This window comes from Zea mays, chromosome 4 (genome assembly GCF_902167145.1).
Source record: "Zea mays cultivar B73 chromosome 4, Zm-B73-REFERENCE-NAM-5.0, whole genome shotgun sequence".
Taxonomy (NCBI): Eukaryota; Viridiplantae; Streptophyta; class Magnoliopsida; order Poales; family Poaceae; genus Zea; species Zea mays.
In genome coordinates this window covers 244918921-244940884 of record NC_050099.1, presented here as the reverse complement: position 1 = coordinate 244940884, position 21964 = coordinate 244918921, and the positions used below count along the sequence as shown (strand labels likewise).

The window sequence follows — 21964 nt, the reverse complement described above, 5'->3', positions numbered from 1 at the left end:
TGGGAAACGATCCAAACGCGCCCTATGTGAATCAACGGCACCTTGGTTTCTCCTGTTGAGATGTCGCCCTGCCTCTGGTTGCAGCTGCGATGCTGGTGGTCCGGTGTCCAGAGCAGAACCTACTCACACATCCGAAGCAAAATGCCGGGGCACTGCAGCCTTGCTGCACTTGTAGACTCGTCCAGGTCAACGGTGCAAACCGCAATTCCGTTGCGTCGAGACAACCGCGTCTGGGCCAGTCGTTCGTACGCCTAGGCCCGCGAGATATTTAATTCAGCTGCCGGTTGGGAACATCCGTTGAGCTTGAAAATTCTGGAGGCGCTTTAGGTGTTTTCAGCGTCTGGAGTTACCATTCGACTTTTCTTGGGGGGGGGGGGGGGGGGGGGGGGGGGGGGGGATTAGGAAAAAAAGAAAAAAGAACAGATGCCAGAATAGTCTGATCTGCATCAGCGCTTCATAGGTCAACTGAAACTGAACTGCGACAAGAGAACCACCAGGTAAATGTATCGGCGGCAATTCTACTGAATTTACCACCAGATTTTGTACAAGACAACTATGTCCAGCAGTCAAAAATCAACCACCGTCATCATCAGAGTACAGACTTTTGCCTCAGCAACCATGCGGGGAAGCGGCAACAGGATTGACGAGCGCGCGACAACTCTGGGTGTTTAACCTATTCCTCTACCATGTACAAGAACCCAGGTCTCATTCGCCGCGCACCGAGTTGTACTTCTCGGCGAGCGCGGGGGTGGCCGTTATCTTGTTCATCAGATTCTTGAACCGTATGCTGTAGTCGCTGCCGCTGCATTACATTATGTAACGTAGTTCATAGGGCGAAAAAATGAAGGCGAGAGATGGTAAAGGGTTGGAACCTTTTTGTCGAACAATCGAACGGTAAAGGACGAGGGTAAAGATAGAATGGCGGAAACGAATCAAGCTTTTTACCTTATGCGGCTTAGAGAAGATATTGCCCTGAGAGCGCTGCGGATCATGTCCTCGTTCCGATCAACCTCCTGCTTCACTGCATCCCCCTTGGGTTTGTGGCTTATAGTTTTCTCGATTGGTTCAACTATGGAGTCCAGGACTGAAATGGTAGAGCTGCAACATCAGAGCAACATCGGAACCGCTTGCAATGTCACTTACAAGGTTCTTGGTTGTTAGAACAAACCAGCAAGGACGGCGGAAGGGCACTTGTCTGCTAGCTTTGATAGAATCAAATGGCAAGGCATTTTCACGTCGTAATGGTCTGCAGAAAGCATCGTAAATAATCCCTCTTGTGTTGAGAAACAAATTTCAGTCATGCAGTACATATACAGATATAAAGGAAGGTGGGTATGAAAACAAGTTCATTGAAGAAATGGTGTTATATTGATGACAAATGTTTAATATGCTGATGCAGGTCACATGTTTAAAAGGAAAGCAGACATGTAATGTTTTTTTCCTCGAATAAGAAGAAAGCTGTGTATCATTGCATTAAGAAGAAGAAAGCTCGCGAAAGGGCCTCTAGCTGAGTTGGTTAGGTGGTCTGAGTAGCACTCCTCAGGTCCTGGGTTCGACTCCCCGTGGGAGCGAATTTCAGGCTGTGGTTAAAAAAATCCCCTCGTCTGTCCCACGCCAAAGCACAGGTCTAAGGCTCAGCCCCGGTCGCGGTCGTTCTCACATGGGCTTCGATGCCGCTGTGTATGGGTGGGGCAGGGGTTCGGGGGTTTTCTTGACCTGCGTGAGAAGGTCTTCTTCTTATTAAAATGCCCGGGGGCTGTCTTACCCCCCGCAGGTCAAGTTTTTTTTTTTTTAAGAAGAAGAAAGCTCGATACAAACAGCCTCCAACCCTGGGCAAAGGAGGCCGAAGAGGAAACCAAAAGAAAGGCTAAAGAAACTAACAAACAAGAGAAGGCCTGACCAACGACTTGACTAAAAGTTCCTTCCCCTGTTTTCAAGAGCACGCAGATTGTATTATAAGTAGGAGGGGCAGCACTGTAATAATATCACAAGAAACAAACAATTTTCTAGGCCTCGATATCTCATGTCACCACTCACCAGTGATAACAGCCTAATAGGACAGGAAAGTAATACAGAGTACACTGTATTATTTAATTAAAACCGAAATGCATACACGCAAAGTTTTTATACAATTAAATGGAAAAAAGATAAATATGATAGCACCTAAGTACCATGCTGATAAGATAAATGATAAGCAAATAGACTTTTATTGTGGTGAGCATCCAAGACTCTAAATGACTACAGATGGTATCACATTTGATAAGTCATGAATTTTCCAGGACTATACCAAATGGTTGACTTGATCACAAGTGAAGAAACCGTACTTACCACCTAAACCAGACAAGAGGAAAGGTACAATGAAGGACGATGGATTCACTTGATCAAGACAACTGTCCAATAAAGTATCCACACATTCAAAGGCAGCTTTCCTGAGTTCAAGACCATCATCTACAACATGTTTGAAAGGCCCAAGATCAACTGTCCTGATTAACTCTTGCTGCAAAGAAAGGAAATCGTCACTTCCTGGATGGATAAGATATAATGCAACTGTAATGTCGGTTTTATTATAATTATGAGGCAACTCCCTCAGTTAAGAGAGCTCAAAAAACTGAGACAATACCTTAATAACAGTTTGGTCGTATAGAAGAGGTAATATCTCTGGAAGAAGACCTTTAATCAAATTTGGCTTGTTGTGCGCTGCTGTGCTCAAAGCCAGAACTGCTGCTCTTCTCACATGCTATGAATGCAAACAAAAGGAGAAAAAAAAGAATGCTGCTGTGAGTTCCACATCTTGTTACTATCATTCAGTATAATGAAAAATAATAAATTATGTAAACAAGTGTGTCATTACCCTATCGCTGTCTTTAATCAACATCAAGAAAGTAGATATCTTGGAGTACATGATTTCATCTATTTTCTCAGGTCGTTCAACAATTGAATATTTTATAGCAATAGCAACCGTAGCTCTTGTATTTGCTGCTGGGCTAGACGTGCGTACCTAGAGAGAGATTTCATTAGGATGACAAAGCAATATAGCTGCAATGTGGAGAATAAATTTGCTGGTTAGCCATGTCACACCTCCAAAGCAGGGACTAGTTTTTTTGGTTCAATTAGAGAAATTTTTCCTAAACACTCTGCAACAACATTCCGAACTCCCTCCTCCTCACTTTCACAGTGATTGAAGAGCAATGCCAATATCTTCTCAATGTTTGAATCCTGTAGCTCACTCTGGCCAGTATGATCAACAGATTGTCGCACGATTACCTGGCAGTTTTTTAGTACGAGCATGTGTTAGGCAACAGTTAGATGGGGAATGCATTTTAAGATCAAAATTCAAATAGAAATAAACCTCTTTAAGTGAATGGAGCAACAGATATTGCTTCTTCTGTTGATTGTCAATCTGATCCAAAATAAATGGTAAATACTTGGAGAGGTTGCCAACAGCAATGTTTCCAAGTGCATAGGATGCTGCGGACTTAATCTCCTCAAAAGGTGATTGAAACGATTCAATGACGATGTTCTCAATTTGAACATGATTGCTGAGGTCCTTCCTCCTCCCAATTTCTCCCAGACATAATAAGGCCATGTGTTGTTTAGCCTGAGATGAAGATAATACACACTTAGCAGATGAGATTCTTATTTACACACAAAAACCAATCATCCTGATAGCAACTAAAGTTTGGTGAAGCCTACATAGGTATAGAATCAATAGCATGTGTTAATTAATTAACTATAATTGTAAGGGCTAATGCATGCAACAAAAGGTTTTATGGATTACCCAATAGCAACCATAGAAATGTGTATGATTAACATACAGCAGATCATATGCCAATAACAAGCTATAAATTCAATTACATAGTTTTTAAACGACCTTCCAAAAACAAATGGATCGTGAAATATCCGTCGCAGGAAAATTACATCACAGGAAATTTCAAAATCAAACAATATCAGAATCAAGATCATGTACTTTCTCATATAACAATTGCCTAGTGTAAGTCCCACAGCCTATGCCCATGAACCACTTTTAAAACACTGATAAGATTACATCAAAGGGTAGAGACATGGCACAGATGAAAATGAGTAAACATATCCTCTCAGGAGCAGGACTTACAGAGTTAGTAGTGCTGTCGTCTTTCAAAATGCCTTTAAGCATTTCAATTGTAGATGCACACTTCTGGTCACCAGCTGCTAAGCATAGAACAGCAACACACTTAGCAATAGAAGACAGTGCTTGCTTAGCAAGACTACCTGAATGTGATGGCTTAGCAGCAGAAATAAGGGACTCCAACAAAGCATCAAAGCTAGTATTTGCAGATTGAACAAGTGATGCAAAAAACCTCTGAAGAGCCTGTAACAATATTAACATCATATGTTAGTAGTCACCTAAAAATAAAGTGCTCAGATCCTCTCTTTTTTGTGGGTGGGTGGGGGTACCTGCAGTGCCTGCCCTTGCAACAGGGCACTCCTGATCAAAACAAGGGCCTGAGGCAAAACTTTATCTCTAACAGCTAAACCAACGTTTTGAATAGATTTTCTGTCAACCATTATTGTGCAACAAAGTTCCAATGCAAGAGCGGTCATATGCAAATCCATGTCACTACCACAAATTAAAAACAAATCAGCATCACTAGTCATGGCAAGGGCATATGCAGAAGGAAGAATACTACAAGGAAAAACCTTATGAGGGTTGAAAGTTCCGCGATTATTGTCTCATACGAAGAAGAGCCAATCTGACCACCATATGTGACAACCAAAGAATTTAGAGTTCCCAACGTCGCCTGCCTAAGAGCTCTGTTGGCCTGTTACATAAGAGAGAGAAAATGAAGGCATTATCTTGCTCTTTGCTATGCTTTTCAGAGAAAATAAAAATCAAATGAAGGCAACAAAGATCCATGCAACTATGCAAGTACCTTGCGAAGGAAAGCTGTGAGCTCAGAAACAACATGATCCAGGACACACGAGAGATCAATACGTAGAGGTGAATTCGCAATAACTGAAAATGCCTGTCAAGTGAAACAGTTTAGGTACCACAGAAGAAAATAAGAAATAAACAAAAATTAGACAACATATTCTCATGCATAAGCAGACAGAAATTGGTATGACTAAATTATGCAATATTAGATATCCTTAATCAAGTGTTTCAGCATTTGTTCTTTAATATTAAATATGCCATAAACAAGCAATGCACGATGTTAAAACCTCCAATTAAGTATTGGTATCAAACGCAAGCAGTCAAAAACTTACCTTGACAGCTGTAAGTCTTGTAATTTCATTACCCATCCTGTCAACGAGTATGGGAAGGCATGCTGGTAATTCTCTTTCAAGACCATCACCAAAAGTAGAGACCACCAAACTCATGCAAGATATGGCGCATTCTTTTACCTCCTGGGAGAACACAAATTTGCATGATAAATGAGAGTGCACTGCAAGCACACAAGAGAGGGAGTGAGAAAAGAGAATTTTGCCAAACCTGATCCTGATCTTGATTGGCCAAACGTCCCAGTATTGCATTATAGATTGGACCAATGTATGGCTTAAAATCAACTGAGGTTGTCTGCACCACAAAATAACAAAAATAAATAAATAAAAAGGTAACAGGGTAATTCATGTCCGCAAGGCATGGAATACAATATGACCTCGAGATTTGGACGAAGGACACGGACTAGCTCTCCACACACCCGCAAAGCCTCAGCAGTGACTTTATAATATCTATCTCTGATAGCAGACAGTATAGGTGCAGAAAGAGCCTGGAAATTTGATTTACAATCAGTAGCCACTCCGATAGTCTCCAAATTCTACTCAACATTGATAGACTACAATACCTTGATGTATGGATGAAACACAGATGGTGAATGTGAAGCCATAACAAGCCTTGTTAATACAAGGGCTTCAATCTTCAGGTTGGAGGTAGAAGACTTGTCCTGTCAAATCGACTAAGTTAAAAAAATGGTTTCACAAGAAGTTTTTTAAGGGCTGAAAGTTTTTGTCCAAAAAAATAGGGAGTGAAAGTCACAGCTAACATTCAAAGCCTTCTCAATCCCAGGAACAAGTGACCCGAAATGATCAGCAAGACAGTCTGGTAATACAACCACAAGCTCCTTCAGTACTGAAAATGCCCCAACCTGGAAAATGTTAGGAATATAATCAGACTTACAATTCCAGAACCATGAATTGCAGGAAAACTGAAGGACTGACCTTTGTCTTGATTGATTTTTCACGTAACTGCCTGTTGATAGACTTGACAACTTTTGGGACCTCTTGCTTCAGCAACCAGCGAGGGCTGCAAAGCAAAACAGAATGATGCATGGGGACAGGAAACAGAACGTGCAATCTAAATGCAGATATTTTCTGCTAAACATAGCAGCAAAAACAAGATACACATTCATATCTAGTGCCCAGTATGAGACCAGATTACCACGTTATAATAATGGCACCAGTTTTTCTAACTGCAGTTCGATGAACCTCACCTGGACTCATCGATGTCGCCTTGTCCTTTCGTAACATTACCAGTTTGGCGTAACAGCTCAATGAAGGTGTTAAATATATCCATCTAGAATCGGATAGAAGCTTCATAAGATTTAGAAAATAATAAGTTTCACATATGAATTTATCATGTATTTACCTTTACATTCTCCTCTCTTTCCCGAAATCGTTCAATTAACTTTGGACAAGCCTGCACAAACGAAACATATTAGTCAAAACAATCAGAAGGCATTTCCTTCACAAATTATTGAAGGAAAATTATTATGCTCATTTTTGTTGCATTTATTAGTAATTGGCTAAATGACGTCTCAAAAACATTGGGAAAAAATGTCATAGATATGAACTATTATTGTCAACAAACCTCTAGAAACATCTTCGACAACATTTCAGGACGAGACACTATAATTGCAGATAGGCACTTTGCTGATGCCCTACGGACTTTCCAGCTTGCATCCTCATCATCTGTGTACTCATTTGCACTCTCACTGGAACAAAATGTTAAAAGTTTTAATTACACAAACTGGAGCTAATTAATCTGTATGGAATCGCTGTCAGCATAATAGTGACGTACTCGTCATCATCCTCTTCCTTCGCTTCCTCATCAGTATCCTCATCCATGCTATCAGTGAAATTAGGATCATAGCTCACATATTCCAAAGCAAGATTCAAGATGCCCTCACAATATGGGGATATATCCCTTGGGCACCTGAGCATAAAGCTCTCAAGAGCCTATATGGCAGAAAGATTTTAGAGCTAATTCAAAGAACACAGATACAAAAAAAATATTAAATCAAAACAGATTCACACCTGCAAGCTGTATTCACGGAGCTCTTCATCATTTTCAGATGCACTTGTACAATAGCTTATAAGCAAAGGAACAGTTTCAGCAAGGTGTGGCCCAAAACGGTACCCAACAGAACGACTGCATGCCAAAACGCATAGTGTTATAGCAAGCCTCGGTATCAGACTTTATTCTATAAGTTTGTAATCTCAACCCACGGTAGAAGCAAATAAAACATTTACTACTAATGTAAATCACATTCAAAGTTATCCACAAAAAACATATAATTCCAAACATCTGCAATATTTGGTTTAGAAGAATCTAAATCACATATTCCTTACAATTACTAATGGTGGCTTGCCTCCACAATTTTGAGATAAAGAAGTACCTTAGAGAACCAATCATCTGGATATTTGTTCGGGTAATTTCAGATTTTGCACCTCTATTTTTCAGCAACTGGACAACTTGCAAAGTTGCCTTTGCTAACAAATCATCTGATAAACTTGGAGCAAGTGATGCTACAAAACAGAAGCAATTGTGGTTCTAAATACCTAGATATGTCTATGAGATCATAAGATCTAGAAAACATTTGAAGACTATAAAATGCACAATTAATACAAATAAATCGAATGTATGTTGACTTACCAATGCAAGAAATAGATTTCTTTCTGACGCTTGCTGGGTTAGAACCCAATTGGGATAAAAGTGCATTGAGCATGTACTCATGATCTTTTGTGATCAAGTTGCCAAATCTATGAAGCACATCCGCCAATATATCAAGACATTCGCATTTAATTTCAGCACTTTTTGCCTGCCAACAGATTAGGGGTTACATTTAATTACATGATGAGCCATGCGACAACAAAAACATTTAGATGTTGTACAATCAAGAAATAGACAAATACTTTCTTACTTGCCACAATAGGTGGTGAAACTGCCATGCAATAATGTCATTCCAAAAGTACTAACAAAAAAATAAGAAAGTGGCAAACTACACCAGTAATCGCATAGACTGCAGAATTTCAATCCTACTAATATTCTATGAAATTCAAACTTTCTCACATTAATTAGCTAAGCTATGAGCAAATTCTACTTTCATTTTTTTTCAAGCTAAGAATATGTTGCTAAACAGTCGCATCATAAATGTCTTCAAAGAGACAACTTGATTATACTTTTAGAAACTACATTACCTTCATTGCACTGGACAAAATGTAGTTTATAATATCTAGAGAATTGAAAAGCTTCTGTGGCTGTTTAGTATTGATAATCAGCCAGAAATAACTTGCTTTAAAGTTGGTACTGAAGAGAGAAGCAAAAGCAGCAGCAGCAACAACAACAAAGCCTTTTATCCCAAGCAAGTTGAGGTAGTCTAGAGTTAAAAAACCAATAGAACCCACAGTCAAGGGTTCGGGCACATTCCAGGCACTCCTATTCAACGCTAAATCTTTGGGTACATGTACATCTCATACTTTGAAGTCTCCTTTTACTGCTTCTTCCCATGTTAATTTCAGTCTTCCTCTTCTCATCCCATTGCTATCGCGCTTTAGGATCCCACTACTCACATGAGCCCCTGCAGGTCTCTTTTGGACATGACCAAACCATCTAAATCGATGTTGGACAGGCTTTAGCCTATCACATACATCATCATTCTGAGCTCGATCCCTTCTTCTATGGCCACAAATCCGACACAACATATGCATTCCGTAACACTTGACTATTGAACATGTCGTCCTTTTGGAGGCCAACATTCTACACCATACAGCATAGCAAGTCTAATCGTCGTCCTATAAAATTTGCCTTTTAACTTCTGCAGTAACATCTTGTCATATAGAACGCGAGATGCCCGATGCCGGTTCATCCACCCTGCTTTGATTCTATGGCTAACATCTTCACCGATATCTCCATCGCTCTGTAGCATTGATCCTAAATACCCAAAGGTTCTAAAGAGGCATGACTTTTTTGTACAAAGAAAAAAGATAAGGCACACCAAAAGTGCTGCTAACAACGGTGGTTGAAACTGCTAGCTGTTGGATAATTAAATAGCTTCAACACCATAGTTTACATGTTTAATTGTTTATATGCTTATGTTGCTATCTACAACAGTCTACACATCAGCTCGTTTTTGTTGCAATACACACAAAACATTAAGCTGAGATAGGAAAGGTTGAATATTACAATTCATAACCAGAAAGCTTTGAAATCAAAGACTAACCAGCTCATAGTGAACATTTTGAGTGGTCTGAATAAATACAGGCCTGAAAATGTAGAATATTTGGCATTCGAGTAGAAAGCTTACAGTATTGACACCCTTGATGAGTTGCGGGGCAAGAGAAAGCAAGATCTTTTCAGCAAGTGACGGTGTAGTAACTTCAGCAATGATTGTCTTGAGGGCTATACTAGCGGTATCCCGATGCTGGTCCTTTCCATTTATCAACTTATCACAAAGTTTATTGGTCATCTCCACAACCCTGTCCTCACCAACCTTCTTGACGAGTGGGGCCAAGCTACAAAGACAACATTACAACAGTTAGTGAATTCCACAACGTGCAGAAAACAAAAACTGTGGGAAGAACATAATAGAACAACAATTCTCATGCATTGAAATGTTCACACAATTCAACCGAGGCATGACAACATGATACCCAGCAAATGCATGTCTACTCACTAAGTCACTATAAAATATAAGGTTATCTTAATACACCACTGAGGCACTAACGGCAATTCAAAACAGTAAGTATCCACATCAAAATGCACCCAAATTCCGGCTTTCAGGAGATCTTAGAAATGCATAATTTGCAACCCCAGTTACCAACAACATTGAAAACTGTGCATTCGTTGTTTTATACAGGATTGTTTTTTAACATAGACCTAAACAAATTAAAAGAAGTGCCAGGAACAAAGTCATAGTATGGGATGATATATTATGGATTTGTGGTTAAGGGAGAAAATTTTAAACTACGAACTGAAGCATACCATTTAACAGCTAAACCAGAAACATCTCCCGAAGCATCCTCAAGTTGTTGAAGAACAGTAATCGTTAACTTTGGCTCAAGGTCTTGATCAGCTTTGAAGCTTTCTTTATTCAATTCACTAAGCAGATCTGATGTTGCCATATATCTGTAGTCTTTATCTTTCCCTGTCATCTGTGCAGGCATTTAACAAAGTGCTTTAAAAGTCAAAACGATGCATAGTTGAACCCAATTTCATGTACATTAGTTTAGGGGTTACCTTCTCCAAGATGTTGGTTATGTTTAAATTTGCCATTTTAGCAAGCCTTTACAAGAGCACACACTTCAGAGAATTCAACAATGTCCTGCTGGAAAACAAAATAGGTAACGAGATTAGTTTAATAGCAGACAGTTTAAACGAACAGATCTGCATGTTGAGTTTTCAGTTGCTGGTATATACATAAAAACACTCAGCAATGGCAGGAAAGCTTAAACAATGGCAATATTATTTCTGATATGATCCTAATAATTCTTCATGCAGCAAATCCCAACAAGGATATCAGTCATTTAACTCCAGAGTCATGCTCAGCAGACAGAAAAAAAAGGATGCAACTCAAAGGCGTGTATCATTACAATGGAGTACTCTTACTTGTACAAAGAGTATCATTACAGTGGCAACTTAATTTCAATTATTATTACGATGAACAGGGTTCCGGAAAGCGGCACTAAGCGCACGCTTCCGCGCGCTGAATCGTTAGGAGTACGGGTAACGCTTCGCTTTGGGGCATAAACGCTCCCAAATCGGCGCGACCGCCTTGGTGGGGCAGCGGCTGCTGGTTCCCGCCCTCAGGCCGGGCGCCGTTGACGATCCACCGGAGGCGGGAGGAGAGAGAGAGGCACGCACGCAGGGTAACAGGCCGGCGTGCGCAGGACCGGAGGCGAGGGCGCGAGGCGACTGGCGAGAGGCGGGAGGGGAAGCCACTGACGCCGCCGCTGAGAGTACGAGACTGGGCGCCGCCGCCGTCGCCTGCGTGCCAAGCGCAAGTAAGGGAGGGAGCGGAAGATGGAGCGCCGCCGCGCCGGCGCTGCGAGGAAGATGTAGATGGGAGAATCAAGAAACGGCGGCGGGTGTGTGCCTTCGCTGGAGCAGTGAAAAGGTTAGGGTAAAGAAACGTGCGGGTCCAGTGGAATTTGGGTTTGTGCTGAATTAGTGGGCTTTTAGATGGGCTACCAAAAAAAGTTCATACTATCTTTTTTCTTTCTCTTTTTTCCCCTGTTTTCTAACAATTTTTTGACAGATCATCATAATTCAGGATCATCGCATAATTCAATGTATGTGTTGCGTTGTATGTTAGGTATTTCCATTGATAAGTTTAGAATCTAACTAAAATAGTAAAAATACTTGTAAAATAATGTTTAAGGAATATTTGTAGCCATAAATACTTATTTATAGATACATACTTCACCAGGAGAAATAAAAAAATTGTCCCATCTCCCTTATAAAAGGGAAGAGAAGTGAGGTGGGATGGGGCCTATAATCTTTCAATTCTTGGGTCTGAAACCAACACCGGCACCGTGCTTGACAAGTTAAAGTTTCTTCGAGATATAGGATTTGCGAGTGAAAAGAAAAACTCGTATTTTTAACGTTTTTGTAGCAATGTTAGTTTTGCACTCCTTCGTTGTGTACTTGTCCATATTCGCTTCTCTTCATACTTGTTCACACCACCTTTGGTTCGACTGCCTATGCAAGCATCACTTTGGATGGCCATCAGAAACCGACTAACGAGCTAGAAAGTATAAAACATTGCTGAAGTCATGAGAGCGAAGTCCTATAGAAAATTTACATATGTGGTCCTTTGCAGCAAAGGATTGAGTTCCTGAAAGTCCTATAAAAATATTGTAGAATGGCATATTGTACTAAGATTTTGGAGGATTTCTTACATGTGATATATGTTACAAATGCTCAATATATTTCCTAAGCCCCTAGAAAGCCGGTATGGATTGCTAGAACTTCTGTGGCGTGGGAATGCTAGTCTAAATCTCTACTACTCTATATGAACCTATTGTAGGCGTCCACAAAAGTGCATCACGGTTCTGTCCCGCGATCGTCCTCCCCCACGCGCCCTTCACCATGCCTCAAACCCGCCCGCCATCAGCGCCACCAATTCCTCGATTGACACCATGTCGCCACCAATCAACGCCCGCGGATCCCCCACCCTCCTCCCCACCGCCGCCGCAATCAAAGCGGTCCTCCCCCACGCGGATCCGCGGGCCCTCCTCCCCATCGCCGCTGCAATGGAAGGAGATCGGGTCCACATCCCATTCCATGACCTCCCCAACGATGACGACCACCGCAATGGAAGGATCTCGTCGATTATTATACCACGGCTCTGCCCTCGCGTTCGAGTTGCCCGCCCCAACCGCGCGGCTGTCGCGCCCGCCGCTGCCTCCCCCACCGCGACAACGCCCCCCATAACCTAACACATATCCACCACGCCGCCAGCCTCACCGTAGCGGAGTTCCTCCGCCTATTCCTCAACGCGGGACCTTCGCCCGGCCACATCGGGTGAGTCTTCACGTGCCGCACCACAACGAATCTTTCTTCAGCGGGATCCACCGTCGATTTTTGTCACACACAAGTCAATCGGTGGAGGCTATTGGAATCTAATGGCTAAGTCCTACGTCGTCCTTGTTCCTTCCCGCGACGGCCACCTAGATCCTCCTCACCTGACCACTCCTTTCTCGTTTTTAGGCCTTCCACTATATCTGCAGCAAAGAGAAGGATCCAAGGCAACTCCGTTTGGAGGAGCAAGGTAAGTCGACTGCCTTTGCTCGGACAAAATATTTTAAGGGTTACTCCGTTCAAAGGAGCTGGTGGTTACTGTGCTCGTCACTAATAGTGTTCTACCTTGGACCAACTAGGAATGAGGTTAATTAAGGAACTTAAAGAGCAAACTCTGAGAGCATGTGCATAGATCCATAAAAGTGCTAGCGTATGAAACAAAAATAGTGTTTAGTCTACCTTACCTTTTTAAGACTGGTCGTCAATGAGAGATTAAACGAGTAGTATCTTATTGATGTATATCAAACCTTGGTGCATGTGGTTCCAGAAAATTTGTGGCCTTGTGGACATGCTTCCATTGTCAACGAAATATTTTGTCTCTCGGTTACTCAGTAGTATCATTGGTAGGAGTATTGATAAATCTGAGCGTAGATCAATGATTCTCATAGCCACATTTGCATAGGTCTCACTAAAATTTGAGGTTCACGGGAACTGTGTGTATGGCTGACAATCTTATGTCTAGCTGCATGCGGACCACTTTACATCCTCATTCCTCATTGGCATGTTACCAAAGTTTTGTGCAGTGTCCTTCATTCAATCCTTGCTATTGCTACCAGACAGCGTGAAATCATTATTGAGGGTTGTCTGTATGGTTGCTACTATGTGTGCGTACAAGATGCCTATGCATAGGCATGCAGACACACCCACCACCTATCACCTATGGTCCCTTAGCTGAAGTATAAAAAATTAGGATGGCAAACCTTAGGTTCAGTTTTGATTTCTAAAGTACTTTGCTACCATGTCAATAACAAAAACAAGCAGAGGAAAATAGATTCGCATCCTGCAGGAAAGGAATTGCGAGCCTTGTGCTAGAGAAGTCAGAGACTGAGAGTATAATAAGAGATACCCAAAGATAAAAATGTGCTCCATTGGTGTCCATGTCAACGACTGGTGTATTCTGGAGCAACTTAGGATTGTCGCTGAGCTCGGGGAGACTTCCAACCTTGTCACCACGTAAGTTTCTATCTCTGCAAAATTTCCTGTGCTTGGAAATCAACATGTTCTGAATATCACTATACAACATTAGCACTCCCATTCTACACATCACCACAAAATAAACTTCTGTATCTCCGAGGTTGCAATAACCTTCTCTTAGATTCTATTACATGCTAAGTCCAAAGATAGATCCGTTTTCTCCATTCTTTTGAATTGCAAAGCAGTTTTTATTATGATTATAGATTGATAGCACAAATACTAATATAAATTTCCTGCTATCCTTCTATCTGCACAAATCTTGAATTTGTTTTTATATTGAATTGCTGCAGAATTTCTTATTGTCTTGTAAAAAAGAACCAAAACTCAATCTATTTGGCTTTCTCTGCTGTAGTAAATATTATACCATTTCTTCAACAACGATATAGCTAACCTGTAAGGTCCCCTTTCCATTTTTCTTCGTTAGATTATTCTTGATTCAAATCTATTTTGACATTTTTATCTTCGGGTATCTCTTATGCAAATGAAGCACATTTTTTATCCAACAATGTTAATTTCATTATTTGCCCTTCTCTTAAGCAATTAACTATTCAAATGTTAAGTAAATTAAATATTTTACAAATGCTCCCACTACTAATCTATATTTACTTTATTACAGTTCTACATGTTTACATGTATACAAGTTCATTGTGGTCCTCTTTTTTGTCCCTTTCAGTAGATTGATGAAAGCCATACTTTAGAGGTGCATTTATTTTAACAGTAAATTTGCACAGTCTGCTTCTTTTTTCCGTTGTCAAGTGTAGCATGTATCACAAAAAGTTGTAATGTTTCACTGAGTAGAAGTTTCCAACATTTTATAGTTTATTTTTTAGTCAAGATGTCAGAGTCTATCGCTTCTAAAAGCTAAGGGACATGTATTGTTCGTCAAGTATTTTGTTGTTTTTCTCTTCTACTTGCATCTTAATCCACCAAAATGCGCAGTAGCAAAGATTGTTATCACTACCATTTTATGCGGAAAAAACCGTAGCAAAGCTTTTAGTGTATGTGGTCTGAAGAATTTGGAAAATGGAATACTTTAATTCTCACTTTCGAATGCTCATATTATTACCACTTTTCACTGTGTTTCCCAGCTCCAGATTAGATTACATCACCTTCATCATCCCAGATCGCATATCCCTAATAACCTTTGTCTGTAGCAAAGGAAGATAACTTATAGGTACTACAAGTTTTTGAGCTGTCCAAGTTGCGGAACCAAAGTTCCTGATAGTGAAGCACTACCAAGATCACTATGAGTGAAGAAAAACTTTAACTAGCACTACACCAAAATAGTAAACTTCCTAGAGCCTAAACCCTAGGAAGTTAGGCCTAAACTCTACGAAGTTAGCGAAACTCTCGGAAGTTTAGCCATCCCGTCGGAAGTTTGGCTCTCGAAATTTTTTTGACGGAAGTTAGCTTAACTTCCTATAGGGCTCTAGGAAGTTAGCTAACTTCCTACGGCTTAATAAGCCTCTCGGAAGTTAGTAGATTCTCGGAAGTTAGTAGTTTCACGCCGTCAGCGCCGTCAGCTGACTAACTTCCTACGAGTAACCCCTAGGAAGTTAGGCTTACTGTAGCCCCTAGGAAGTTAGGCTTACTGTAGCCCCTAGATAGTTAGCTGACTAACTTCCTATGACTTATTGTAGCCCCTATTCCTACGGCTGGTTGTAGCCCCTAGGAAGTTAGTTGGCTAACTTCCTACGGCTTACTGTAGCCCCTAGGAAGTTAATAAGCCTCTAGGAAGTTAATTTGACCAACATTACAAATGTTGTTTATATTTTACACCATATTCCACAACATAACAAATATATCAACAGCTATATAGCACAACATATTTTCGCATAAAAATCTCACACACAATCACATAACAATATTTAAATCCATAGTCTCATCAATTACATCACAAAAGTCTCATCCATAGTCTCATCAATTACATCACAAAAGTCTCATCCATAGTCATAATAAGACACATCTCATCATCCAGTACTAATAAGAGACAATATCTCATACATAGTCATAATAAAAGTCTCAAGTATCAGAACGCAATAACATGGAAGCTCACGGTCGCCGATCACCATCGGGTTACAGTGAAGAGTGATGGTCGATACCTCCACTATTGAAGAGGGTTTCGACAAAGTCTAACCCGTCCTCTTGTTCATGCGTCGGCAATGTAGCTGGAGGGGTCTAATATACATGTACAAATGACATTTGCTGAGTTACATCATAATATAACTAACAACAAGTAAATGATGATGAATATTCATACCAGATGTTCGGTAGATGGAGATGTAGGTATAGGTGGAGGTGAAGACCAAGGATAATGAACGAGAGGTGGTGGGGGGGCACCGGGACGTGTATCCCATGGGCCTGTGCTAGTTGCTACAAATTTGTCGAACTCATTCACATCAGCGTTTTAAATCAATACATATCTTAAAGTGAAAGCTATTATCTTTTGAACTTACTTGTATGAGTGTTTGCTGTTGCTGAATCTGTGTAGCATAATATTCATGTTGCGCAGCTTGTTGCTTCAAGTAATCCTAATGTCGCCTAAGTTCTTCTCGCAGTTGCTCCACTTCTGCTGGATCTTGAGTGGAGCTACGGGAGCTACGAGCAGCAGACCTCGATGAACCTCCACGCTGAACCCTCACCTGGATCAAGTCGATGACGTTAGCAAACATTGTGTACCTACAAAACAAGTAACATCACGGCAGGATTAAGAATACATGTATTGCACTCAACCAATTAAACAATATAAGATATGTAGAGTCCTCACCTTCCATGAGCTTTTCCACCACTTGCATACACAGCCTAAGGATCAATAGGTGAGGTCCTCCAGTCATAGTTTGGTCCGTGCTGACTAGACATCGCCTCGCCATATGCAGCCTCATACAAAAGAACAATGCAATCTTGCATACAAAAATCCATATAAACAGAACCTACCAAACATTTTCAAACACTCACCACACAATCTGTTGCCTTTTGGCTGCACAACACATCTGGATTTGCAAGATCTGGTCCTCTATGCCCCTAAGGTATATTTGAACATCACTGGGCACTACACTAGTGCTAGCTTCCTGTATGTACATTTGACAAACACTATAACCAGAAATTACAGCAAGTCAACTACAATCAACGAAAATGGCTTAAATTGCACTTACCATTCGTTTTGCCAAACGAAAGTGATCATCACCTCCATACCCGTGATACGACTCGGTTCCACGATTGGAACTGTGTCGCACAGACTTTGCCTTGAATTCAGCCGAAGCCCAGTAACGACATAACGCACGCCAAGCAGCATCATTGGCAGCTATCCATGGAATCGAATGCTGCATGAAGACAATCCATTTATAAGTAACTGTAATATCTAGAAGCAATGGAAAAATTTTCAACATAAGCAAAAACATCAATTACCTCAAGATATTGTTGCTTAGTCATATCGAGTATGTACCGTGTCACCTCGTTCTTACTCTCTGGACGTCGCCCTTCACTACCAAACATGGCTTGACTAATCACCTGGATTCGAGCATAGTACATCATATCCCCAACAACACTTGTCGCATTCCTATGGAACACGGAGTGTGCGTGTTTCGTATGAGTATCTCCTTCAGGCAACTTGTAATGTTTCTAAAAAAGAAGCATAGTCAAAATCAATAATGTGATAGCTTAACAAAAAATTACAACTTGTCGCATTCCTATCGAGATTACAACTTAACAAAAATTTAACATACCCAGAAGTCGTGCCAAACTGCAGCTTGTGCATTCCCATGTTGCGCATTTATTGCAAGGGCATATTGATCCCATCTTGTGACAGGGACCTCCTTACCATCCTATATCACCAATCCGGGCCATTTCATACGACATATGTTGCCCACTTTCTTTACTTGCCTTCGACGACCTGTGCCAGTGAAACTACTATCCACCCAAACCATGCCGCATAACCATCTGGGAATTTCAAATTTTTCAACCATTCCAATACTTCTTTCTTTTGTTTAGGTTTTAGACAAAATTGAGCATGTGGCTTTTTCCATTTTCGTCGAGTTCCTGGGTTGGTCGGTTACAAAGTTTTGCTAAGTCTTTTCTAGCCTTTATATTGTCTTTTGTTTTGTCGCCCAGATTCATGCAAGTACTTATATTGCTTTCACCAACATTACGTTCCTGATGCATAACGTCAATGTTATGCATCAGAATCAATGTGTTAACATATGGGAGTTCCCATAAACCACATTTATGGGTCCAGTTATGCTCAGTTCCAAACCCGATGTATCCATCACCACTTTCTTTCTCTTTCAAATTATTGAGCATAGCCTCAATCTCAAGTCTGCTCAGACGCCTGGGCGGTCCCTGTCGGTGTTTTGGGTCCGACCGCACACCCGGGGTTGCCCCTCAAGGTGTTTCTAGGAGTAGGACGGTGTCGACAACTGTAGCAAAATGGTTCGTGACGATCGCACGAGGGACAGTGGACAAGATTTACAGGTTCGGGCCGCTTAGAGATGCGTAACACCCTACGTCCTGGTGAGTATGCTTGGTGAGCGTGGTTACAAGAGGGCTCTCCGGATCAAAGACACAGAGAGTTGATATGGGTGGCTAAGTAAGATAGGGTCGATCGTTCTGAAGGGGTGCCCCCTAGGCCTTATATACTCGACCGTGGGGCAGTACACGTGGATATGATAACAACAAGTAGCTAAAAGGTAGTGAACCTCTTGAGTTTATCCCTACGTAACCCTCGCCGACTTATCCTCGCATGGCTCCGTTGCATGGGGGCTTCAGCGCGGGAAAGTCGGGTCTCTGTTGCGATTCACTCGCTCGACGTTGTGGGCCGTCCGGGTTTGCACCAATCTGGTTTCACGTCGCTCTGCTTTGTTGGTTGTTTCTCCCCAGGCCCACGAAAGAATGACCTTACGATTTGTTGGGCCCTTGGGCCTTTCGTGAGGTCTTTTACTCCTTTAGTGGACCCGGGGGATATCTATCCCCCACAAGCCCCCGATCTTTGGGTTAATTTAGAGGTAATCAGCCCAAAGATACCAGGTCCAACTTGCGGGTGTTTTTGAAGAAAAATGACTTCCTGCTGTCTTCTCTTGCTCCGATCACTCATTTGACCGAAGTTTAGTTTCATGCTTGTGCCTTAGAGGTCGGCATTTCAATTTGTAGGATTTTGAACTTCATTGGGTGCACCGGAGGTGCACCCAATGGGTGTAGCCCCCGAGCTTTGAGTAGATTTTAGAAAATAATCTACTCGAAGGTCTTCCCCAGAAATTATCTCCATTTGTGCTCCTGCATCTTGGTTGAGGGTTGGTCTTTTAATCGTGTCCCACGCCTTAGAAGTTGGCACTATCTCGGCTTGGAATGATAATCCATGGGGTGCACCGGAGGTGCACCCAATGGGTGTAGCCCCCAACCTTCAAATGGATTTTTTTAAGGATAATCCATTCGAAGGTCTTCCTTTCGTGCCTCTTTGCTGAAAATTATCCCTTTCGTTTGTAAAAAATTGGCATGAAGCTATTTGCATTATGCTTTGGAGGTCAGCATTATGTCATCAATATTTTGCTGCAGAGGTCAGCATATATTTTGTCTTTAGCAGCCGAGTTTGCAATCCATCCATATCTTGCTAGGTGTGCAATTTATTTGCTTCTGCGATTGATTGGACGTTTGATGGACGTTCTCTGTCTAGTCTTTACGTCGCTTCTGTCGGCCATATCTTGTACTTTGCTGGCTATATTTGGCTTTCCTCTGATCCTTACTTATATCTCATTTTTGTCTTGAGGTATTCACTGCGTGCCCTGCACAGATGTGACCGTTTTGAAAAATATACTGATAATTCCTGGGCGTCCCCCCCAATGGGTGTGGGCAAGGGACGACTTGGTACGCTGAGTGTTTTAGGCGGCTGCTTCTGAGTAGTAATGTGATGGGACGACGAGTGTAATCATATCCTTTGCGCTGTTGACTGGAGTCCCAATGGGTGTAGTGTTGCATGAAACGGCGTCAGCCGCCTGACGTGTCTCCAGACGGGTGGAAGTGCTTATTGAATGCTTTGCGACTGTTCAGTGACCACGGTTGGAGGTGAGCGGTTGCCTTTCCCTTCTATAAATAACGCCGTTGCCCCTCTAGTTTTTTCACATCTCTTCGCTGTTCTTTACTGCACCCTTCTCTTCTCTCCCGTCTGCTTCCGCCATGGGCAAGAGTAACAAACGCAAGCGCGAGCCGACTCCTCCGTCAGAGGACTTCGGCGACTCAGAATACTCGGAGGAGGAGTTCTCCTTCGAGTCCGAGGGGTCTCCGGCTCCCGTCTCTCCCCCGGCGTCGTCTGATGATTCAGACGACTCCCAGGGGATTGCCGCGGAAGTCTGGACGTACATCCGGGCCGTCGAGCGCTCCGGGCTCGAGGGCTCGGATGAGTCGGAGTACTCCTCGGATGAGGAGGACTCGGACGGCGGCGAGGATGAGGACGAGGACGACGACGACGACGACGACGGTGGCGACGGCGACGGCAGCGGCAGCGGCGGGGGCAGCGGCGGCGGCGACGAGAGCAAGGGCAGCACCAGAGGCGGCAACAGCAAGGGCAGCACCAGAGGCGGCGGCGGTGGCAGCAGCAGCAAGGCCAGTGGCTAAACGCCACTGGTCTTTAGATATTAGTATAGTGTAGTTAGAATAATGTAGTAGTAATGTAGAGTAGTATAGCGTAGTATAGTAGTAGTAGTAATGTAATGTAGTAATAGTAGGGAAGCATCAACTCGCGAAGAGTTGATTTGTAAGCTCATTGTCTTCCCTTAATGAAAGAATGACGTTGGCTTCTTCTTGATGACTCGCTTTGCTTGATTATAAAACTGGTTATTTCGAGACAGTAGATGAATAACTTGGGCATCACACTGACGCTTCCAGAAGTAGCTGCCGAGTAATCTTGTAGTCTGCGTCGACGTTTTAAAAGTAATGCCGAGCGACTGAACGCTATATCAGCGTCTTAGAGGCAATGCCGAGTGATTGAAGGTCGACGTCGGCATTTTAGAAGTAATGCCTAGCGATTGAACACGAGATCAGCGTTTTAGAGGCAACGCCGAGTGATTGAAGGTCGACGTTGGCATTTTAGAAGTAGTGCCGAGCGATTGAAGGTCGACGTCGACATTTTAGAAGTAATGCCGAGCGACTGAACGCTATATCAGCGTTTTAGAGGCAACGCCGAGTGATTGAAGGTCGCCGTCGGCATTTTAGAAGTAATACCGAGCGATTGAACACGAGATCAGCGTTTTAGAGGCAACGCCGAGTGATTGAAGGTCGACGTCGGCATTTTAGAAGTAGTGCCGAGCGACTGAATATGAAATCAGCGTTTTAGAGTCAACGCCGAGTGACTGGATGGTGACGTCGGCATTTTAGAGGTAATGCCGAGCGACGGAATATGAAATCAGCGTTTTAGAGTCAACGTCGAGTGATAGTAGGCCGCATGAGTTATTTTGAGGATGATAACCGAGTGATGAGGTGGCGCATCGGCTTTTTGGAAATAACTGCCGGATGACCACGTGGCGTGCTGGGGTTTTGGAAATAACCGCCGGGTGATGACTGGGCACTTTTTGAAACGGTATCTGGCTCGAGAATATCCCATAAGAGCTGCGCTTTTAGCCGCCTTTGCTTTCCGTGCCCTAGTTCTTGCATTCCCGCTTCCGAATCCTCTCTGCCATTCGCCTCCTACTCTGCTCGCTGGTGAAATCGAGATGGCACCCAAGAGGAAGACTGCGAGCTCGTCTGCTGCGGTGATCCCTCCGATCGACCCCAACAGCCAGTTGCCTTTCGCAGGTAACCATATGTCCATCATTTCCGAAGCTGAACTTCTCCACCTCGTATCCATCGGGGTTCTTCCTCCGCGGGAACTCTGTTCTTGGCGGATTTGCCACGGGACTACTGTCCCGACAGAGGATACCCACGAGTCTGTAGTTTACGCTCCTTTTCTTCTCT

The 21964-nt window shown here is 42.5% G+C and overlaps 1 protein-coding gene across 2 annotated transcripts; it reads right to left on the bottom strand.

Moving 5' to 3' along the window:
- Nucleotides 1–424: 424 nt before the first annotated feature.
- On the bottom strand, nucleotides 425–11415 carry LOC100383873 (uncharacterized). 2 transcript variants are annotated; one of them, XM_008679429.4, is made up of 29 exons: nucleotides 11117–11415; nucleotides 10493–10580; nucleotides 10238–10407; nucleotides 9561–9768; nucleotides 7910–8075; nucleotides 7653–7782; nucleotides 7291–7405; nucleotides 7055–7212; nucleotides 6845–6968; nucleotides 6623–6673; nucleotides 6468–6550; nucleotides 6196–6280; nucleotides 6021–6122; nucleotides 5823–5921; nucleotides 5637–5747; nucleotides 5471–5554; nucleotides 5245–5385; nucleotides 4911–5003; nucleotides 4678–4799; nucleotides 4435–4597; nucleotides 4112–4348; nucleotides 3350–3598; nucleotides 3079–3264; nucleotides 2852–2998; nucleotides 2621–2737; nucleotides 2329–2497; nucleotides 1169–1246; nucleotides 946–1084; nucleotides 425–802 (listed from the first exon to the last, which is right to left on the bottom strand). In XM_008679429.4, exons 2-29 carry the CDS (start codon nucleotides 10526–10528, stop codon nucleotides 706–708), a joined length of 3660 nt encoding a protein of 1219 aa, XP_008677651.1. In that variant the 5' UTR covers nucleotides 10529–10580; nucleotides 11117–11415; the 3' UTR covers nucleotides 425–705. The 2 variants fall into 2 exon arrangements, with proteins under 2 accessions (XP_008677651.1, NP_001308603.1); NM_001321674.1 differs by having other exon boundaries at nucleotides 449–802; nucleotides 10493–10577; nucleotides 11117–11326.
- Nucleotides 11416–21964: the final 10549 nt, after the last annotated feature.